This window comes from Dipodomys spectabilis, unplaced genomic scaffold (genome assembly GCF_019054845.1).
Source record: "Dipodomys spectabilis isolate Male_0828 unplaced genomic scaffold, ASM1905484v1 ptg000241l, whole genome shotgun sequence".
Taxonomy (NCBI): Eukaryota; Metazoa; Chordata; class Mammalia; order Rodentia; family Heteromyidae; genus Dipodomys; species Dipodomys spectabilis.
Window position 1 is genome coordinate 2,262,322 of NW_024870918.1, and position 20,621 is coordinate 2,282,942.

Here is a 20,621-nt window from a genome sequence, read left to right on the forward strand (position 1 = left end):
GCCTAGGAGAAATAGGCTATCCCATACCAAAGAGGCAGATAGCAGGCTAGACCCTCTAGGTTTATGTAAGACAATGCTCTGGTGTGAGCCTAGGAAGAAAAAACGATCTAAGATAGTTCTCAGGCTATATCTCCATTATTGAGCAATGCATGATTCTATGCTTAAGGAGATGGAAAACTTCCTTCCCATTCCTCAATTCCTGTTTCATACCTGAGAATTGCGTATGGTGGCAGGAATGGCCACCTTTGGAGAAGGGAATCAGGCCAAGATTTACAGGAATCTAGATTGCCCAGAGACATAGGGTATCACAATTGTCTCTGATATCACTCTTGTTTAAGTCATCTATCAAATCATACAGCCAAATCCTAATTCTTTCATTGCATTTCTTGCCCACATCTGTACTTTTTTTTTTTCCATGAGTGCTGTTCCTATCATGGGCAAAGTAAGATTTAGAAGGGCAGCAAGGAGAGGGTGGAAATAATGGTTTCATAGAAATAGAGGGTCCTTGTCTTAGATATTGGGGCCTCAGTGGAAAAATATGTGTTTACGAGATGAGAGCAGGTGCAAGTATGGTTAGGAAACAAAGGGAACTGGCTTCTAATTTGGGAATGAGGAACAGAAAAGTGAAGTATAGCCACAGACCTATTTCCTGCTTCTCTGAGCTCAGTTCTGGGCTCAGCATCTGGATATTAAACTCAAAGCAATGCAAACTAAGACTCAAAGGAGGGCACTCAGCCTTTTGTCTAGTATAGGGGAGCTAGTGTATAGGTATTTTCTATGATTCACAGTCCTGTGCTTCTGCAGCACATGATTGTTTTCAGATAGAAGGCACACATTTGGTCCCTGAAAGCCAACACTGAAGAAAACTTGAGGAAAGAGCGGGAAGAAGGGTGAACAAATGCAATCACGCTATTCATGATACACGATGTGGGAAATGACCTGTGTAACTTGTAGGCAGAGATGGGAGGGAGAAACGGGGGGAAAGTAAAGGAAGGGGTGACATGATCCAGGAAAGGACATGTTCTCATTGCCTGACTGGTGAAATGGTAGCCCCTTTGCACAACACATTAATAGTAACGATAAAATTAATTGTTTTGAAAAAAAGGCAAGAAAACCAGAGGAATCATACAGCGCATGCAGATGACTGGGGGGGGGGTCCCAGCAGAAGGCTTTAGATTTCTTGCTGCCTCTCAGTACTCGCAGCTGGGGCATGCTGGCAGAAGAACAGATAAAACAGAGACAGCACAGCCTGGAACGCTTGTGTTATGTGCACAATGCTGTAGCTGGTCTCCCTGTTATCAATGTCTCCCTGCTTTCAGGGGAAATGCTATGCTTGGTAGCTGATACTCAGGGGGGTTAAAAGTTGATTCAAGTCAAAAGGACTACGTGGGTGGTGTTACCTTCCTATGGTAAAGGTACAAAGCCTTTAATACTATATCCACCCTCCTCTAGAGTCTAGCAAGCTATGACCCAGCTACAGAGCGATATGATTTAATGACAGGTCCTACCATTATTTTATCATATATATTCATTCTACAAATATTTTATTGGATATAAGGTACTAGAGAGTTACAAAAGGGAACTGGAGGAGGAGAGAGACTGTTGACAGGGAGTCTCCCTTAAGGGTTGTTTTTATACTGCTAAGCCAGTGAAGTACCTGGCTGCCTCCTTCTCCAACCATCATGGCTTTCATATACTCAGAATACTCTCAGCCTTCTCTAATGGCTGCTAGTTGTTGCTCTAGGTCCCTACCACCTCTGAGGATTGTGGGTGTAGGAAGAGTCTATTCTGAGTACTTTATTTGAAAAAGTAGGAGAAGAACACATTGCAATCAGAGACCAGAGATGCAAATAGACTTGGAAAGTAAGGTTGCAATTAGGATACAGTGAAGGTCAAAGAGAGTTAAAAGTTTTGAAGGGTTTTAGTTACCAAAGGTCGGATCTAAATGTGATTGAAATCTACACAGGCAGAGTGGTAACCATACATCAGACTTGGATAAGGACTTTATTGTGTGTGTGTGTGTGTGTGTGTGTGTGTGTGTGTGTGTGCGTGTGTGTGTGCGTGCGTGCGTGTGTTACTGGGGATTGGATCCAGGGACTCATGAGAAAAGAATTTAAAAGATGTCAAAAGATAGTTTTCCACTTCAAGGTTTGGTACCTGGATAAAAACTTCCATACAAATAAATTTTTGACTGATTTTTTTTTTGTCAGTTCTGGGTCTTGAACTCAGGGTCTGGGAACTGTCCCAGAACTTCTTTTGCTCAAGGTTAGCACTCTACCGCTTGAGCCACAGCACCGTTTTCGGCTTTTTCAGTGTGTGTGTGGTACTGAGGAATCGAACCCAGGGCTTCATGCATGCTAGGTAAGCACTCTAACACTAAGCCACATTCCCAGGCCCCCCAAAAGGTTTTAAGCTATAATTTTGTACAGACTGAAGTTAGCCTGGGGTTAAAACCTAGCATATGATATTCTGCTTTTTAGTTCATTATCATCTTTTAAAGGAGCTCTCTGAATTTGGTTGTAATATATAAGCTATCAAAAGTAATCAGTTATATTCAAGTCCTAGTAACTCAGCACCCATGCATTAAAAAAAAAAAGAATCCTAACTGACGTAAGCATTCTTTCCTGCTCATTGGACTCTCCTAAGATGAAAAGGAGACTCATTTCTACCTTTCTTGTTCCAGATGTGTCTCCTTTATTCATGCTTCTGCCTGCTTGTCATAAATCCGTGTTTATCATGGCATGCGCAACAAACACTTCATTAGGAAGGAGGGATACTTGGCACTGGGAATACGATGTGCTACCAAAATAACTCCCCTGCTCCCAACTGCTTGTCTAGATGACGAGAGAGAACAGGAGGAAAGCTGGCTTTCTACAGAGTCCTCTAAACATAGGCAAATATGACCTTAAGCTTTATGGTCCTGCCTCCTAGTTTCCTAAGCACTTGGTCTGGAGAGGCTGCTACTAGGCAGAAAGTGTTTTACCTAGTTCTGTTTAATTCTCAGCTTCGTGCATCGCGGGAAGAGCTCAGACACTAAATTGAATACGCAGAGATCTCGGCTGCCTACCTGGGAACACCATGGCTTTTCTCTCCAAGATCCAGAAAGATTTTTTTCTTTTACTTCTTCATCTCTGGCACTCAACTAGGACTGCTGCTGTTCAGAGGTCCACAATTTAAAGGCCCCAAATGAGTTAAGAAGCTTTTGGTTTGCAAAGCTTTGGGGGGATTATAGGATTGCAGACCCATAGTCTCTTTCCATCCCTGAAGTTAAATCTCAAGTTCAGTATTATAGTTTGTATAAAAGAGAACAGGCTAAGCTTGAAATTGTCTGCACCCAGGGTTCTCTTAATTCTTAGGCTAAGTTAAAGCCACTGAGATCTCTCAAAAGGAACCTTGTGAGTAGAGACACTAGGCGTTCTATCTCTCAGCATCTGTCTTCAGAAAGGTGAAATGCTGGAGCCAAATGCATTTTTAGTGGGTTCCCCAAAGCCCACGGGGAGGTGGAACTCTGGGGGGGGGAAGGAGAGGGAAGGTCATAGATGTGCCAGCTCTGTTTTAGCCAGAAAGACTTTCTTGTGAATACTGGAGTTTGGTGGAGGAATTTGAAAAGGGTTCTCTTACCTGGGGAAATTAAACTTGCCTAGCTTTCCTCCTTTAGGTCAGCAATGGGCAATTATTTTTACCTACTCACTTACATGGCTGCGCAAATGAGTAATGAATGAATTCCCCAAAGTGTCGAGGAACTACTTGCTTCTACAGAAGCACTTGTATAGGAGATGGAATCAAACTAGGATGCCCACATAGCAAGTGCCTTGCTCACCCAACTAGTCATATGTGGACTGTTCACTGACTGTAAGAGACAGGTTAATACGGAAGAATAGTACACAGGTTTCCATAAAAAAACAAAACAAAACATTGTATAGCTGGTGGCTCACACCTGTAATCCTAGCTACTCAGGAGGCTGAGATCTGAGGATCGCCGTTCAAAGCCAGCCCAGGTAGGAAAAGTATGAGACTCTTATCTCCAATAAAAACCACTCTGAAAACTGGAAGTGGTATTGTGGCTCAAGTGGTAGAGCGCTCTCCTTGAGCTGAAGAGCTGAGGGACAGCGCCCAGGCCCAGAGTTCAAGCCCCATGACCAACAACAACAACAACAACAAAACATTGTATAGTCAGGCACCTGTAACTCATGCCTATAATCCTAGTTATTCAGAAAGCTGATATCTGAGGATCATGGTTCAAAGCCATTCTAGGCAGGAAAGTCCATGAGAGACTCTTATCTCTAATAAACTACTAAAAAAAAAAATGGAAGTAGAGCTGTGGCTCAAGTGGAACAGTGCTAGCCTTGAGTAAAAAGAAGTTCAGGGACAGCACCTAGGCCCTGAGGAGAAGAAAGAAAGAAAGAAAGAAAGAAAGAAAGAAAGAAAGAAAGAAAGAAAGAAAGAAAGAAAGAAAGAAAGAAGGAAGGAAGGAAGGAAGGAAGGAAGGAAGGAAGGAAGGAAGGAAGGAAGGAAGGAAGGAAGGAAGGAAGGAAGGAAAGAAAAGAGAGAAGAAGAAAGGAAGGAAGAGAGAGAAAGGAGGGAAGGAAGGAAGGAAGGAAGAGAGAGAAAGGGAAGAAAGGAAGGAAGGAAGGGAGAGAAAGAGAAAGGAAGGAGGGAAGGAAAGCAGGCAGGAAGGTAGAAGGGAAGGAAGGAAGGCAGGCAGGAAGGAAGGAAGGAAGAGAAGGAAGGAAGGAAACAAAGAGGAAGAGAAAGAAAAAGGGGAGGGAGACAGGGAGGGAAAGAGAGAAAGGAAGGAAAGGAAAAGAGAAGAGAAAAGGAAAGGAAAGGAAAGGAAAAAGAGCCAGGTGTTTGTGGCTCATGCCTATAAATCCAAGCTACTCCAGAGGCTGAGATCTGAGGATTGCAGTGCAAAGCCAGCAGGGGCAAGGAAGTCTGTGAGATTCCTATCTCCCATTCACCACCAGAAAATCAGAAATAGCACTGTATCAAAGTGGTAGAGTGCTAGCTTTGGGCAAAAATCAGGGACAGTGCCCAGGCCCTAAGTTCAAGTGATAACAACACAACAAAAACAACAAAACCCTACACTGTCTATACCTTACAGTTAAGTGTTAAGCCTTCAGGATGGACTACAGATTCCTTGTAGGTATTCTGGGCATTCCCACATGAATGCTCAGAATATACAGAAAGTGTCTGAAAGTATTAGGCTCAGAGCGTACTTGACACTGCACAGTGGGGCTCATGAAGCCACATTTGATGCTGCCAAGGCCAGGAATTCATTTCTTTTGCCCATCCTTGCTGTGTAAGTATAGGCATGTGCTCCAATGTCTTCAGTCCATTTGTCTGGAACTTCTGGGGCCATCAAGGGCATTTATTTTTAGTTAGCTCACATCTATGGTTTGTTAATATAATGCCAATTTTTCTATTCATAGGCTAAAACTCCTTTTAGTACAAGCAGATTTCCAAGTCAGCAAAGAAGTTTTCCTGCAGGGAAGGAGAAGGAGAATGTGCCAAAGCTAAATCTTGCAACAAGATACTAAGAAAAAGATTCAGGGTCAGAAGGGTAAAAGTTGTGGTTTTGGGGAGTTTTTTTGGCCTGAAAATCAGCCTTGAGATCTATAAGCACCAATGCTGGGACAACTAAAAGCTATTAAAGTTAAATTAATCCATCTGATTCACTGGCATAAGTGAGCTTTATTGTTTAATTGTCTAAATAAAATTCCCATTACATCTGACGGAAATTACCCTAAGAATCATGGATAAATAACTAAATGCCTTTTTTTCCTTTGGTCAACCAAACACTGCTTCAGGAGTTCATGTTTCTTAATCTTCAGTCTACATAGCTAGCAACATTGTCTCCCCTTTACATTTCAAGAAACCTATTTGGAAAAGGGAAATATAGTACTTGGCTTAAGATTACCCTGGGCAGAAACAGGATTTGAACCCAAATACTCTAGCTCTAGGTACCATGCTACCAAGCATACAAATAAACAAATGAACGAGAGCACTCCACTCAAGACTAGGTTCTTGTAGAATATTTTCTGTAGATTTGGAATTTGATAATAAACCTCACTTAAATTAACCCAGAATTAGGTGGTTTCACTTGCCAGAATGATATTCTCGTAGTACAGTTTTCTTGTTGAGATCAAACTCTACCTTCCTCTCCTATTCTAGTTCTTAAAAAAAAAATCACTAGAATTTCCTTAACAGTCTTTTTTCTAGAAAGACCATGGTTCTTGGTTTTCTGTTTGAGGGCCCAAGAGCAAAGTCTCTTGGGAAGTAGCACACTAAGTCTGTGGTACTCAGGTTCTAATGGAAAGTCTTGCTAGCACACAGAATGCTGGGTCCCAGCCCCATAGAGTCTAGATTGGACCCTAGATTGTGCTTGTAAAGAGTTAATACTGAATCCTTAGCTCTAAAGGAAATACAAATCAAAATGATCCTGAGTTTCCATCTCACCAGAGTTGGTATAGCTATCATCAAGAAATCAGACAACAACAGATTCTGGCACAAATGTGATGGAAAAGGAACCTTTTATGTGCCATCAATTGGTATATAAATTAGAGTAGCCACTATGGAAATCAATATGGAGGTTCTTTAAAAATAAAAATATATAATATATATAGTCCTGCTATACCACTTCTGAGATCCATCCAAAGAAATATAAGCCTGTATCCACTGAAAATACCTGCATACCCATGTTCATTGCAGCATTGTTCACAACAGCCAAACTGTGGGATCAGCACAGGTGCCCTGCCCATCAATTGACAATTTTTTTTGATGTGGTATAATCACAATAAAGTATTACGCAGCAGTACGAGAATGAAACTAAGTGCTTTACAGAAAATGGATAGAACTAGAAATCAGCATGTTAACTAGAATAACCTAGACTAAAATAACCAACAGATCATATATGTTCTTATATGTGGAGGCTAGAGTTAAAAAACAGGGGGGTAAAATGGAACTATTTGGGAGTGGGAATTAGGTGATACAAGGAGGGAGAAAGGAAACATGAAGGTGTGTGTGTGTGTGTGTGTGTGTGTGTGTGTGTGTGAAAGAGAGAGAGAGAGAGAGAGAGAGAATGTGTGTGGATATAATCAAACTACTTTATATACCTGTGTAAAAATAGAATAATGACTAATAACTAAAAACTTCCCAGAAAGAGGGGTAGAAGAAAAATGAGAAAGAGTAATAGAGGAGGTGAACTGAATCAAAGTAGATGGTGTGCTTGTATGGAAACATTACAATGGAACCCTTTTGTATAATTAACACATGCTCCTGGTTTTTTAGGTTAGTTTTGACCATGCTAGTCTCTGACCATGCTTTGAGATCATCGTGCTCAATTTAGTAGCTGTAGATCCTACAAGGAGAGGCTATTTCGTTTTCAAGGTTGTAAAGGCTGTGTACACTATTATTCCTCATATGTTCTGTGTCTACTACAGGATGCTAGTGTTTTAAAACAGACGTGATGGTGACAACCTGAGCAAAGCTCTTGGGCCCAATATGTCGGTAAAACTCATCTGGATGCCTTATGAGTCTATGCATGCTAAAGTGGTTCTTCTAAAATCTATCTTCCTATCTTCCTGTGTCCTAACTGTAACTGACCCCTCCACTTACTCTAAAGGAGTAGCCAGGCAACCAGCCCAGATTCTTCCCTCTGACCATTTGGTGATCAAGCACAGGATAAATCTAAGCCCCATCTCACACTTGATCTAAATTTAAATCACCTCTTCCTCTGCTTCCAGGCTGTCAAATTCTCTATCCAAATCAAGACAGTGCTTTAAGCAACAGAATGGCCAGAAGAGCTATTTCCTGACTTCCCACTGTCTCTAGGCTTGAGTAGACATTCCCCACCAGTTTCCTCAGAGTTTTTCCTCTTGGTCATTACTGACCATCTGTTCAGGCTATATCACTAGGCTAACAGCTCTAAAGCACCCTTCCGTACTTCCCAGGCCTCTACTGTACACCCTCACAATTGTTTTTCCACCAAGGACCAACTCTGCGGTACCTGTGGGGTGGCTTGTGCCTGGTGTCCTATAGTTGGAGTTCAGTAGACAGGCATCACATGGTTTCAAGCAGGTGTACAAAAGAAACTGGCTCCAGCTGGGAGCTGGTGGCTCACACCTGTAATTCTAGCTATTCAGGAGGCTGAGATCTGGGGATTGCAGTTCGAAGCCAGCCCAGGCAGAAAAGTCCATGAGACTCTTATCTCCAATACACTGCTCAGAAAAAGCCAGAAGTGGTGCTGTGGCTCAAGTGGTAGAGGACTAGCCTTGAGTACAAAGAGGACCCAGGCCCTGATTTCAAGCCCCAGGAGTGGGGAAAAAAAGAAACTGGCTGCAGCTTTCATCCTGCTTAGTAAAACTTCAGATCACTCAATAACTTAGATCACAGGGCAGGGTAGTTTTTTCCTTGTTTGTTTGTTGGGTGTATGTTTGTGTTTATGCCAGTCCCGTTTGAACCCAGAGCCTAGGCACTGTCCTTGAGTTCTGATGCTCAAGGCTAGTGCCCTGCCACTTGAGATACACAGACTGTGCTAGTCTCTGGTCATACTTTGAGATCGTTGTGGGTTTTTTTCTGTTGTTGTTGTGTAATTGGAGATAAGAGTCTAACTCATGAACTTTCCTGCCCTGCCTGGCTTCAAACTGTGATCCTCAGATCTCAGCCTCTTGAGTAGCTAGGATAATAGGTGTCCAGTTAAGACAGCTTTCTTAAGAAAAGTAAAAATTAAGCAGAGTCCATATCTAAAATAGGAATCCCTACTGGTGGCTCCTATCTGCAATTCTAGCTACGCAGGAGGTTGAAATTTGGAGGATCAAGATTCAAGGCTAGTCAGGGCAGAAAAGTAGTGTGCTAGACTCCATCTCCATAGAAACCCTATTAAGTTATGACTCATGAAGTTGATTGCCAAGATGGATGTACCCCCAAGGTTTTATCATCTCTCTTTCTTGGGACATTGTAGATCCCATCACACACTCATCTCCATCACCAATACTCGATCTAGATCTATAAAGAACAATGAGCACCAGGGCCAATGTGGATGCCCCAAATTAGTGACCCAAATATAATTTCTTAACCTTGGGCCAGACATACTCCCTCTCCTACCTACATAATATTTCTACAGCAAAAAGCAGGCAAAAGCTCTTTGAACAAACATTGGGATTGTTCTAGGAGATTCTCTATGTGTATTCTCAGTACACCTAACAGACACTCTAGCTTCATTGTTAATCAAGACAAGTAGGCTCAAGTTCTCCAAGAAAACACAGTGGGAAAAGTGGGCGACATTTAAGGTACCACCTGCCATCTCGTTACGTTCCTACAGTATGGGTAATGTGTCAAGCTTTGTGGCATAAGTTAGCAGTGTTTGGAGCAGACCTTAGCAAAGAAACACATTTACATTAAAAAAAAATCAGAGATTAAAATCGAGATGTTTTTCACCAACAGAGTCAGATTCTCTTACAGTTAGGTCATATTCGTCTCTAAGCCCTCAGAAAATCTACATGTCTTTCGATTTTCCCCTCTTAAGCTGGGGGACAACTTTTTTCTGGATTACTTTTGCATAATAAGTTCATCTCAATCATAACCTCAAGAGAAGCGTTTGTTTGTTTTAAACTTTTGAAAGTTATCTGTAAATAGTTGTACTAAGGAGTTTCCATTTTACAAAGCAGTTTACCAATATAATGTAACTTGATCAATGCCACCTCCTTCAACATTCTCACCCCATACACACACACCCTTCCCTTCCTTTTCTTAATTTTGTAGTACATACAGTGAATTCTTGACTTCATTCTCCTCCCTTCAGTCATCTACCCTTCTCCCCTTCGTTCTACCTCCCCTCCACCAAGTACATTTCTTAGTTGGTTTGTTTTTGACTCTTTACCTTAAAAGTAGTCTGTATTACTATGACCTAAGTAGCTTGAGATTAATGTAACTAGGTATTTTTAGTCGGGCAACTGTCCAGGCCTACCATGAACTAATCTCATATATATGATTATGTACCACTAAAAACTTTATGATTACATACCATTAAAAACTTTATTATATAACTTGGTGATGGTGGCTGATGCCTGTAATCCTAGCGCCTCAGGAGGCTGAGATCTGAGGATCACGGTTCAAAGCCAGCCCAAGCAGAAAAATCTGTGAGACTTTTAATCTACAATTAATTACCAAAAAGCCACAAGTAGAGCTATGACTCAAGTGGTAGAACACTTGCCTTAAGCACAAAAACTAAGGGACAGCACCCAGTCCCTGAGTTCAACACACACACACACACACACACACACACACACACACACACACACACACACACACACGTAATAAAATGCCTGATTTACAACAAACACTTTATTATAGTCCTAATGCACTTGATTTCTTATAGGCTAGCATGTGAAGGTAGTTGTCCAAAAGATCAATATCCAAAGTGGAGCTAATTGTGACTTGACTAGGTAACTGTTTTATCCTGCTACTATTTCTTCTACTGAGAAGAAAAGCTCCTTTGCAATCTATGAGGGACAGAAAACACTCTAGCTATTTACTATATATTGTCTATCTTTCTATGCTACATGCTAAGTCTTATGGTTTTTGGCTCAAAACTTGAAGCCATATAATTAGGAACTATCTGTGCTTTTACTCCATTAACCTCTCACCCTTATTGGATATTAAATTCAGGTCTTGCTAGGCAAATGCTCTACCACTGGAGCCATACCTCTAGTCCTGTGCCATTGATTTTAAGGCCACATTACTCCGGGAATTTTGTCTTACTAGCTTGATACTCCTCCTGGAACAGAAGAGCTTGGTGACTACTTTTCACTTTTTCCAAAAATTATAACAATAATAGCAACAGCAGCAACAAAAACAATAAAGCCCTACTCTGGTGAAGTCTTTTATATAGGTATCTGCCTTAGGTATCTGGAGACTTAGGCAATAAAAGCAAAGAATCAAAATACACGGGACAGGCCTTAGGGTCATGGAGTATGAAGGGAAAAGAAAAAGTTGTTCTAGGCTTCAAGGAACTGTCATTAGCTAGCGACTCTTTCCCAAAAGTCTGCTCAAATGTTCTTTCTTGGATTGGATGAGGAATATTATTAGCATTACCATACTTTTTGATTGTTTAGCTTTCTAGATAAGCCTGGTGTATTTCCCCTTTATCTTCCAGTTTCCTACTGTAGGTCTATTAGTAATGCCTGTCAGATCAATCCACTCCCTGAAATAAAAAGTTTCTATTCTTTTGATTGTTGCTGGCCCTACGTGAGTAGCTTTCACAAAATGTGTCACTTCTAAAGCCAAGTGTCAGTAGCTCACCACTTTTAATACTAGTTATTCAGGAGGCTGAGGTCTGAAGATTGTAGTTTGAAGCCAGGCTAAGCAGAAAAGTCGTGAAACTCTGATTTCCAATTAACCAGCAAAAAGCTGGAGGTGAATGTGTGGCACTAGCCTTGAACAAAAAAGCAAAATTCAGGGTAAGGTCTTGAGTTCAAGCCCCAGTAATGGCACACACACACATACACACACACATACACGCACACACACAGGATAATGGCCTTGAAGAACATACTGTACCCCAGATCTTTAATCTGTACCTCAGTTGAAAGAAAACGTCATCAGCAACCCTGGATACTTTTCAATTAGGTGTTTCAGTCTCTCTAATTAGCCTGACTTTTCTCAACAACTCTTCCCGCACACCTGTCCTACCCTATAGTATTTGGGCCAGCCCTGTGAGCCTGGGTATTGGGGACAGGGAAGGGCTGGAAAGAAAGAGTAGTAAGCATAGAGGAAAAGAATCAGAAAGTCAGCTCCCATGTCCCGGGACTCTGAACTGAAGGCAGCAGTCAGTCTAGGTTGGCAGAGGGTCAGTACCTGCCTCCAAATCTGCTCCTGTTCAGAAAAGCACTGTATTCTCTGCTTAGGTTCCCATGGGCTTCTGTGTATGGGGATGCCATTGAGTTCACACGTGACAAAGAGGTGCGAAGGGAAGCTTCACTCAGTGAACACAAAGTGAACACAGGGCTTTGACTAACTTGAGCCACGCATGCACACACACGCGCGCATGCACACACACGCGCGCACCACACACATTGGACTACCTTGCAGTTCAGGGCACTACAGCACTCTATGGGGAAAGTTAGCCTCCGGTAGAAAGTTCTTCACAGTGCAAGAATATGCAGGGCCATGGAACCAAAAGGAAACGTCTTCTCCTTCCTCCAGGGAAGATGGTCAATACCTGGCATAACTTAGTGTTGTAAAACATTGCAAAACAAATAAAGACCACACCAGTCACGGCACTATTCTAAGAGATGGTTTAATAAGTTAGTATTATTTATACATCAACGATTAATGCTAGCCTCCGAAAATTCCTGTGGGGCTTTTCTTCTGTGACACACCAGACAGATTTCTACTTTTTCCCACACACTTGGCCTTTCTCAGGTGAAAGTTTCCTTTTCTCTCCCCCCTTCCCCTGCCCAAGGAACAGTCCCAACCACCCTCAGTCCGTCCAGTCTTCTACTTTCTCTTAATAATAACCCTTCTCTGGCTGCTAAAATTAAAGAGTCCGCGGGACCACGTGACCAAACCTCACCCTGATCCTGCCGTCAACCAATCACAGAGCGCAGAAAAGCCCGTCCCAGCTCCACGCGCTGGCTGGCTCGCTCGCTCGCTCGCTCGGGACAGTGGAAGCAAAGGGCAGGGGCGGTGGGGGTGGGGAGGGGGGGGAGCTTCGGACGCGGCCGCTCTCCCCGTCCGGCCCGACGGGCTGCTGGACCGCGCGCGTCCCTGGGAAAGTTCGCTCTCCCTGCACGGGAGACACGCGAACTGTAAGCGCACGGCGCGCAGGCCTCCTCGCTCTAAAGCCACCTGGCGAGAACGCAGGGGACGAGCTAGAACTTGGGGGGGGGGACTGTTTCCTGCCCCCCCTCCACCCACCCAGTTCTCCACTAGCAACCAGGCCAGCCCCTTCGGGGTCACGTCTTAAGAACCCTTCAAGGACCCTTCTCAGAAGAGCTCTCGGTCGCCAGCCCGAGAAAAGTTGTGTGGCTCAAGTAGGAGAGGGGGGGGGGGGGCGGGGAGGGGGACAGAGAGACACGGAGGGAGACAGACCGAGACCGGGGCACAGGGAGAGGCGCGGGGCTCCCCGGCCCCGAGGGCCCGACCGCGCAGTCCCGGGGTGCTTCACGATCGTCAGCCCGGCCCCCCTCCCCACCAGCCGGGGCCACACCGGCTCTCACGCTGCCCCCGGCGGTCTATTGTTCAGAACGCAGGCGGTCGGCAGTGACCAGACCAAGGTCCCGAGTCTCCAGGGGAAGAAGCTGCTCTGGGAATCGGGATTGGCCAACGAACCCGATGAACAGCGGGGTCCACCCCCCGCCCTGACCCCCACCCCCGCTCCCCTCCCCCGTGCCGCCACCTGGGAGACACCGCAGGCTGACACACTCACACACACTCACACACCCCTCCCGGGGGAGGCGGCGGAGCGGAGGGGGCGGGGAAGCTCCCGGGGGCGAGTCCAGCCTGAAGCCGAGACTTCCCGCACCCTGCCCAGTCCACAGAGCCCCGGCCCGAGCCGCGGCGGTGCGGGGGGCGCGGGCTGCGCGCTCGGCGGGGCTCGGCGGGGCCTGCCGCGGCCACCCGCGGAACGTGCGCCGGCTCACGGCGGGCTGCGAGCGGACACCCTGCGCCCGGCTCCCTCCCTCCCTCCCCGGGGGCCGGTGCCCGGCGCCCCCGCGGCCCTCACAAGCGCCCACCTTCACCGGCCGTCCATTCTTAGCCGGCGGCGGCCTCCAGTCCCGGGGGCGCCCCGGCCACCCCCCTCCTCCCCCGGCCAGGACGCGCCCCTCAGCCCCGGCCCGGCGGGCGGCTGCCTCCTTCCTGCCACCCCGCCTGGCAGAAGAGGCAGCACCATTGTTCCACGGCTCAGAAGCGCACGCTCCCAGCCCCTGCCGAATGGGTAGAGGGGGGGGACGGAGGGGGGGTGGGGGTATGGGGAGGGGAGGAACCCGACCACCAACAGGCCAACATCAGGGGTCCTGAGAGAAGGTGGGGGGCGGGGGGGGACGCAGGCGCCGCTTTAGCCAACCTTCCACCCCGCCGTCCTCTCCACTTACCCCCACCCCGCACCCCCGGCCCGCTGGGCGCTGACAGCTGAGAGGCGCCCCCGGCGTGGGGAGGGGAAGAAGGGGAGCAGAGCGGAGGGGGGGGCTCCTCGGAGGGGGTGGGGGGGCCGGCGGAGCCTCTCGGGGGAGGGGGACGAGGGAAGCCCCCAACACACACACGCGCGCGCGCGCGCGCGCACACGCACATCCCCGCGCCCCGGCCGGCTCCAGGCCGCCCGCGGCCGAGGGGCGCGTCTCCGCACTCACCGGTGGCGGTGGCCCCGCTGTCCCCGGGCGCCCAGCACAGCGCGAGCAGCAGCCAGAGCGCCCAGCGCGCGGACGTGCCCATGGTGCCCGCCGGGATGGTGCCGCCGCCGCCGCCGCCGCCGCCGCTCGCCCGCTCCTCACAACAAGTTACCAGCCCTTTCGGAAAGGAGGAAGGAGGTGGGGGCGGGGAGGGGGAAAGGCAGCAGGAGGAGGAGGAGGGGGGGGAAGGAGTTATAAGGGAGTGGGGAGGGGGGGAAGAGGAGGGCACCCCCCCTTCCCCCCTACAACTTGCACGATCTCCTCCCCACCCACCCACCCACCCACCCACCTCCCCCGGCCGCAGCAGCAGCAGCAGCAGCAGCAGCGGTGCAAGTGGAGCCCACAGGCAGCGAATAATGCAGGCTGCAGAGGAGGGGAGGGGAGAGGCGGGGAAGGGGGGAGGGAGGGTGGGGGTCGGAGAGCGCTGGAGGAGCCCCGAGAGGAGAGCGGCGGGCGGCGGAGCACCCACCCTGGCGGCGGCTGGAGCGCGGGGTGAGAAGCGGGGGGGGGGGGGGGGGCAGGAGGGGGAGTGGTCAGCGGGGGGCGGGGGCGCGGCGGCCTCAGCCCTCCTCCTCCCCCTCCTCCTCCTCCTCCTCTCACGCGCGCCCCGGGTGTACGAGTGCGTGTGCAAGTGTGAGCGTGCGTCCGTGAGTGGCAGTGACCGTGGCCGCCGCCGCTGCGGTCGCCGCCATCCGGACGGTTCCAGGGGCCCCGGCGGCTCGGCGCGCGTCCGCCCCGGGGCTCACGGGGGCCCGGGGCGGCCTCTGGTTGGCTCGCGCATCGCCCTCGCCTCCAATCCCCGGTGCCTGTCCTAATTTCCTGATCCCGGGAACCTGCCGCCGCCGCCGCCGCCGCGCGCACCCTACAGTTCCCGGCCGTGGCCTCCGCCTGCGCCCGGGCGGCGGCGGTTAGCGCCGATGCAACGGCCGCGGGTGCCGCGCCGGCTCGCCCGGGCTGTGCAGCTGGTGGGGCGGGCGGACTGGGGGCCGGGGCGGGGGGCCGGGGGGGGGGTGGGCCACAAGCACCTCCCGCGCCCACCCTCTCCTGGGCCCTTCGGGAGAGGCTGGGGGAGGGGGCAGCATCTTCCCGGGACCTCCTCTCCCCAACCTTAAAAGTAACAGAAGAGGGGGTGGGGGCACCCCCTTGGGGGCTGCTCTGATGTGGACTTGGTGTCCATCGGACCAGGAGGTGCCGTGTTGCTGAACATTAAATGTGTGTGTTTTCAGTGCATGTGAGAGAGAGATGGAGAGGGGGGAGAGGAGGGGGAGGAGGGGGAGGAGAGGAAGGGGAGGAGGAGGGGGAGCGGGTGAGGTTGTGGCTTGTCTTCTGTAATAGAACACGACTAAAATAGTCTGGGATGGGGAGGAGGGAAATGCTAGCGCTGCTCTGTGTTCGCTCATCAACGATTAAAGTTAATTGCTAATTGCACAAAATTGTAGCTGGTGGGGGGACCGTAATTAAAAGCCTAACCTTTTCTGGTTCGGAGGAGGGGAACACCCCCCCCCCCAGATTTATTCTTCTTGATAATACTTGGTAACGTTCAATTATAAGGTTTAAGGAAAGAGAAAAGGAAACAGTCTACACTTAGAAAGGACTGAGCTTTGTTTTGTGCCTGACAGGGCCTGATCTTATAATGGTGCGTGTGTGTGTGTGTGTGTGTGTGTGTGTGTGCACGTGCTTCAGTTTTCTTGTACATTTCCCTTGTATGAGGTCCACGGCTTGCTGTGGTGTTTGTGTTCCATCCTCATCACCAGGACCAGGAGAGCAGCACTGAGGGAGCGATTTCACCTTTTATAATAGTTGGTATACATGTGTAAAAAGTTGTTGTATCTTGAAGGATTCAAACTTGGCAGATTGCAGTGATATCATATCCTGGCTCTGTTTTATGTGTGGTTTGAGATCATGGGCACTGCAGAGCTGTCTTCTTGCTTCAGTTCTCCTGGGAATTTGGCAAGGTTAGCCAATCAGAAGGGACCTTATTTAGGAACTTTTGGTACCCAGGAGACAGGGAAGGGAGATTTCTTAGGATACATTTTGATGGATCAGAATTTATCCAGATGGTAAATGATAAATCTGCGGACAGAGCCTTGCATTGTAGTGCATGTCGAATGTTATCTTGCCCACTCTTTGGTTATGTGATGCCTATCAATTCCGCAGCCAAACACAGACACCACCCACATTACGTGGGAAACAATTGAAATCCATGCCATTAGGTTTGCAGGTGCATACTGACGTTCTTCTCTTGGTGCCTGTGATAAGACAGATAGCCAGACCTTGGATACAGGGTGTCTTGAATTCTTGTGGCTCCCTTTATAGAAGGTTAAAGGAGCTTGAGACCATGGGTAGAATCAATATGAAGAGATACAGAGTTAATGACCAGTCATGTGTCTCTTTAATGTTTTACTTGAGAGAAATGTATAATGCAAGCTAGACATTGGTATGGTAACACTAAAGCTTACCTTTGACAAGCATGCAGTGTGCTTTCCAGCATAAATAAACTGTTGGTGAACTTAGCTGCAGCTCTGTATTCGAGCTTTCTTTGGTTGACTCATTGGATTCTCCTTTCTGATGGGCTGATGACTTTAAAAATTCACTGGCCTACTCTGTAACTGCAACACATATACTACCAACATGTGTCCTGGTGCAAAGTATTCATTGTTAGATGAAAAAGGTCACAAAGAGGAATATATTTGGTTACTCTAGGAAGTAACTAGTCACTAGAAGAAATGAGCTGATTTTGAGTGGGGATTGATATGCTTGAATTAACTGGGCTCATAGAAGTGGGCACTACTTGCTTCCAGGCTTTGTCAGCAACCCTCTTGACTCCCACAATCTGCCCATATAACAACACTTGTCTGAGAAAAATGAGATCTGGGGTGGGGAGAGGTAGATGAGTAGGCAATTGTGCTATAGCCTATGTATATATGTCCCAGAGATGCTTAAGATGGGGCTGGGGGCGGGGGGAGGGCGGTCAGTAAACTAGGGTCCACGAGCCAAATCTGTCCAGCAGCTATTTTGAATGATCCATGAATTACAAAAATGAATATGTAATAAAGACTGAATCAGGGTGAGGGAGGGAGACCAAGACAGAAAAAGAGAACTTGTCAACCTCTGACATAGAGAAAGTGAGAAATAAATCTTTACTGTCTTCATCTATTGACGTGTTGTTCCCTAAGCCCAGCAGAGCACTAACCTGACTAATACACGTGAGAAGAGGGAGAAAAGTTCCTGGTGCGAAGAGAGATTTACGGTCTAAGGGCAGTAGCCTGTTTTGAAGGCATTCAGGAGATGCAGGATAGCTTGAGTATTAAGTCAAAGTAAACTAATGGTAATTAAGACAGAGGACAAAAGGCAAAGCCTGGAGATTAGCCTGAAGATGATACGAAGGCTTTGGGGTTTTATTCTATGGACTTTAGGGAGGTCTTGTGATGTGTGGCATCCAGTTTGTCTTAGATCACTCTGGGCAAGGTATAAGGGGTGACGTATTTGGGGCGACAATGTAGAGGAAGAATAGAGGAAGAAAAATTACAGGCACTGCTAATGAGAGAGTATATTAAAGAAAGGAAGAGAAGACATCAATGTTGCACCCCAGACACCTAAGAGCCTTCCTTGGAGATTATGACTCAGTAGGCCTAGGGTAAAGCTCAGGAATCAGGATACATAACTCTATTCTTGTGGATTCTTAGGGTTAGTCATGACTGAGAAACTTTTTTTTTTGTTAGAGAATGGCTTCTATAATATTGGCTTAACTTTTAAGTAGCTTTATTTGTCAAATGGATATATCAATTTATTTGTACATTTTTTTTTCCTGACGGGAATTAGAGCCCAAAGAAAAAGCTAAGATTAGTGCTCATCAGACATTTCCTTTCTTTAAAGGCCCTTAGAAAAATAATCTTCAAGCCAGTTTACTCATTTATAAGCACTGATTCCCACAGCTTCAGTACTAGAAGGACGAGAAAAAAATCATTCCCTTCTAAAGTGTTGTGATGCTACATTTCAAATCCTACATTCTGATATTTTCTAATTTTATGATTGCCCAGGGTAATGGATCATCCATTTCTCTAGACGCCATGGGTAGGATTTGATGGTCTAAACCAGGGTGGTAGGAATTTAGCTTCTATCAGTATCACTTGAAAGACTGCTTAGACAGGGATTGGCTGACCCAATTTCCATGTTTTTGATTGATGAGATTCCAGAATGGACCAAGAATTTATATTTCCAGCAGGTTCCCTTGGAATGGTGGAGCCTGCAGTTAGGGAAGATACTTTGAGAACCACTTCACCTCTGTATGTAACTTCTTCCACCAAGTGCAATGATTGGTTCAGGGCCTCCACCAGCCAGCCTATGACCTTCTCTGACCACATCGATTGGATATTTAAACAGTGGGCTCCTTGCCCAAACTGATTCTGTTGTGATGAGGTGATTTAGGATCTTTGTTTGGAATTTTACTTAGTTAGAAAGGCACTCTCTGCTCATGTAAGTACGGCCAGAACTGTTTTTGTTTTGTTTGTTTTGCCATTTTTCCATGTTGCCATATGAAGGAATCTAATTTGAAGATGAGTATGAAGAAGAGGAAGCTGAGAAACTCAGAAGAAACAGAGCCCAAACTTGGGAGTCTGAGTGTAAATTAGCTTGTCCCCAAAGCTGCTGTTCTATGGAACTTCTTGCTTATCTGAGCTAATAAATTTCCTTTGTAACTTAAGTCAGTTTAGATTGAGCTTTTACTTAATCTAACTGTACAGATGACCTTTTCAGGGATGGAAGTGCTGACTATAAAGTACTGGGCAGGGGCTGGGAAGGTGGCTCAGTGGTAGAGCGCTTGCCTTGCATGCTCGAGGCCCTGGGTTCGATTCCTCAGCACCACATAAGCAAAAAGAAAAAAGTCGGAAGTGGCACTGTGGCTCAAGTGGTAGAGCGCTAGCCTTGAGCTGAAGAGCTGAGGGACAGCGCCCAGGCCCAGAGTTCAGGCCCCATGACCGGACCCAAAAAAAAAAAAAAGTACTGGGCAAACTGCACAGGTGGCCATCCAGTGGAAATGGCATACCAACTGCTCCTGGAGAGCCTCAAGAAGGTGAATGAAAGGATTAATAATGACTGTCTTAACTGTTTACTCATATGCCTTGGTCAAACCAACTCTCCGACCTCCCACAACACCAAAGCAAATGTTTAATGTGGACTAATTACAAATAAATCCTAATTGGAGGGTATTAAAAGTGATATCTGTATTTTTGAAATCCCAAGAACAAAGGTAATTTTGCAGACTGCTTTTGAATAAGTTCAGAAAGTAAAACTAGCCATTCTGGTAAAATCAGCTTATAGTTGGAGCAAATCAGAAATGGGTTGAATATGAGATCACACCAGTGGTTTCAACTGGGAGAAATTATTACCACCACCACCACCCCCCCATTAAAAGATAATTTGTTAGGTGGTGCTGGTGGTTCACACCTACTTATAGTCCTAACTACTCAGGAGGCTGAGATCAAGGCTCACAATTTGAAGCCAGCCTAGGCAGGAAAGTCTGTAAGACTCTTAGCTCCAGTAAACCATGGAAAAGCCAAAAATGGAGCTGTGGTTCAAGTGGTAGAGCACTTACTGTAAGCACAAAAGCTCTAGAGCACATCCAGGTTTTGAGTTCAAGCCCCAGAAACAGCACAGAAAAAATGTTCTTGTCATTTTGCATTTGTCAATGTCACCAGTCATTTTTAGTTGTCATGCCTGAGCCAGAGGCACTAGTGACATTTAGGGGGCAGAGGTTAGAGCTGTGGCTGAGTATCTTACAGTACACAAGACAGCTCTCCACAACAGTTATCCAGTTTAGAACTACAGTTAACACATCATGGGCTAACCTTATTAGAATTCAGAAGACTGTAACGCATGAACTTTTGATCTAGGTCACAGTGGTGAATGTTATTCAGGACTTGGGTGACCTAATAGATGTCCGATCTCTGGGCAAAGAAAACAGAAACTATTATTGTTCAGGCAATGGCAAATGAGACTAGGATGTCAGAGGAGGAAGAGGGCGAATGTATAGACTGGGGAGATGCAAAGCAAATCACAAACAGTTTACATTCTAAGTTGAAGTGGATCGATACTGGATGCATTTTGGACTGTGTTGTGAACTCATCAGTGCAAATTGGTGGATTTCATTTCCTTTTCTTTTCAGTACAGGAGTGAGGTTCTGGACCACTTAGTTTCTGAGAACAATGATGATTAATTCCTAGCCTTCTGGCCA

At 46.7% G+C, this 20,621-nt stretch overlaps 1 protein-coding gene across 2 annotated transcripts in view; it reads right to left on the reverse strand.

Annotated features, from left to right (window-relative positions):
• The window catches only part of Vldlr (very low density lipoprotein receptor), a 34,849-nt gene extending 20,290 nt beyond the window's left edge, over positions 1–14,559 (reverse strand). Inside the window, exon 1 of one of the 2 annotated variants that reach the window (XM_042699385.1) lies at positions 14,351–14,558. In XM_042699385.1, the coding sequence (XP_042555319.1) occupies positions 14,351–14,432 (82 nt within the window). In that variant the 5' untranslated portion in view covers positions 14,433–14,558. Of the gene's footprint in view, positions 1–14,350 lie in introns of both variants that reach the window. The other variant, XM_042699387.1, reaches the window with a different exon arrangement.
• Positions 14,560–20,621: the final 6,062 nt, after the last annotated feature.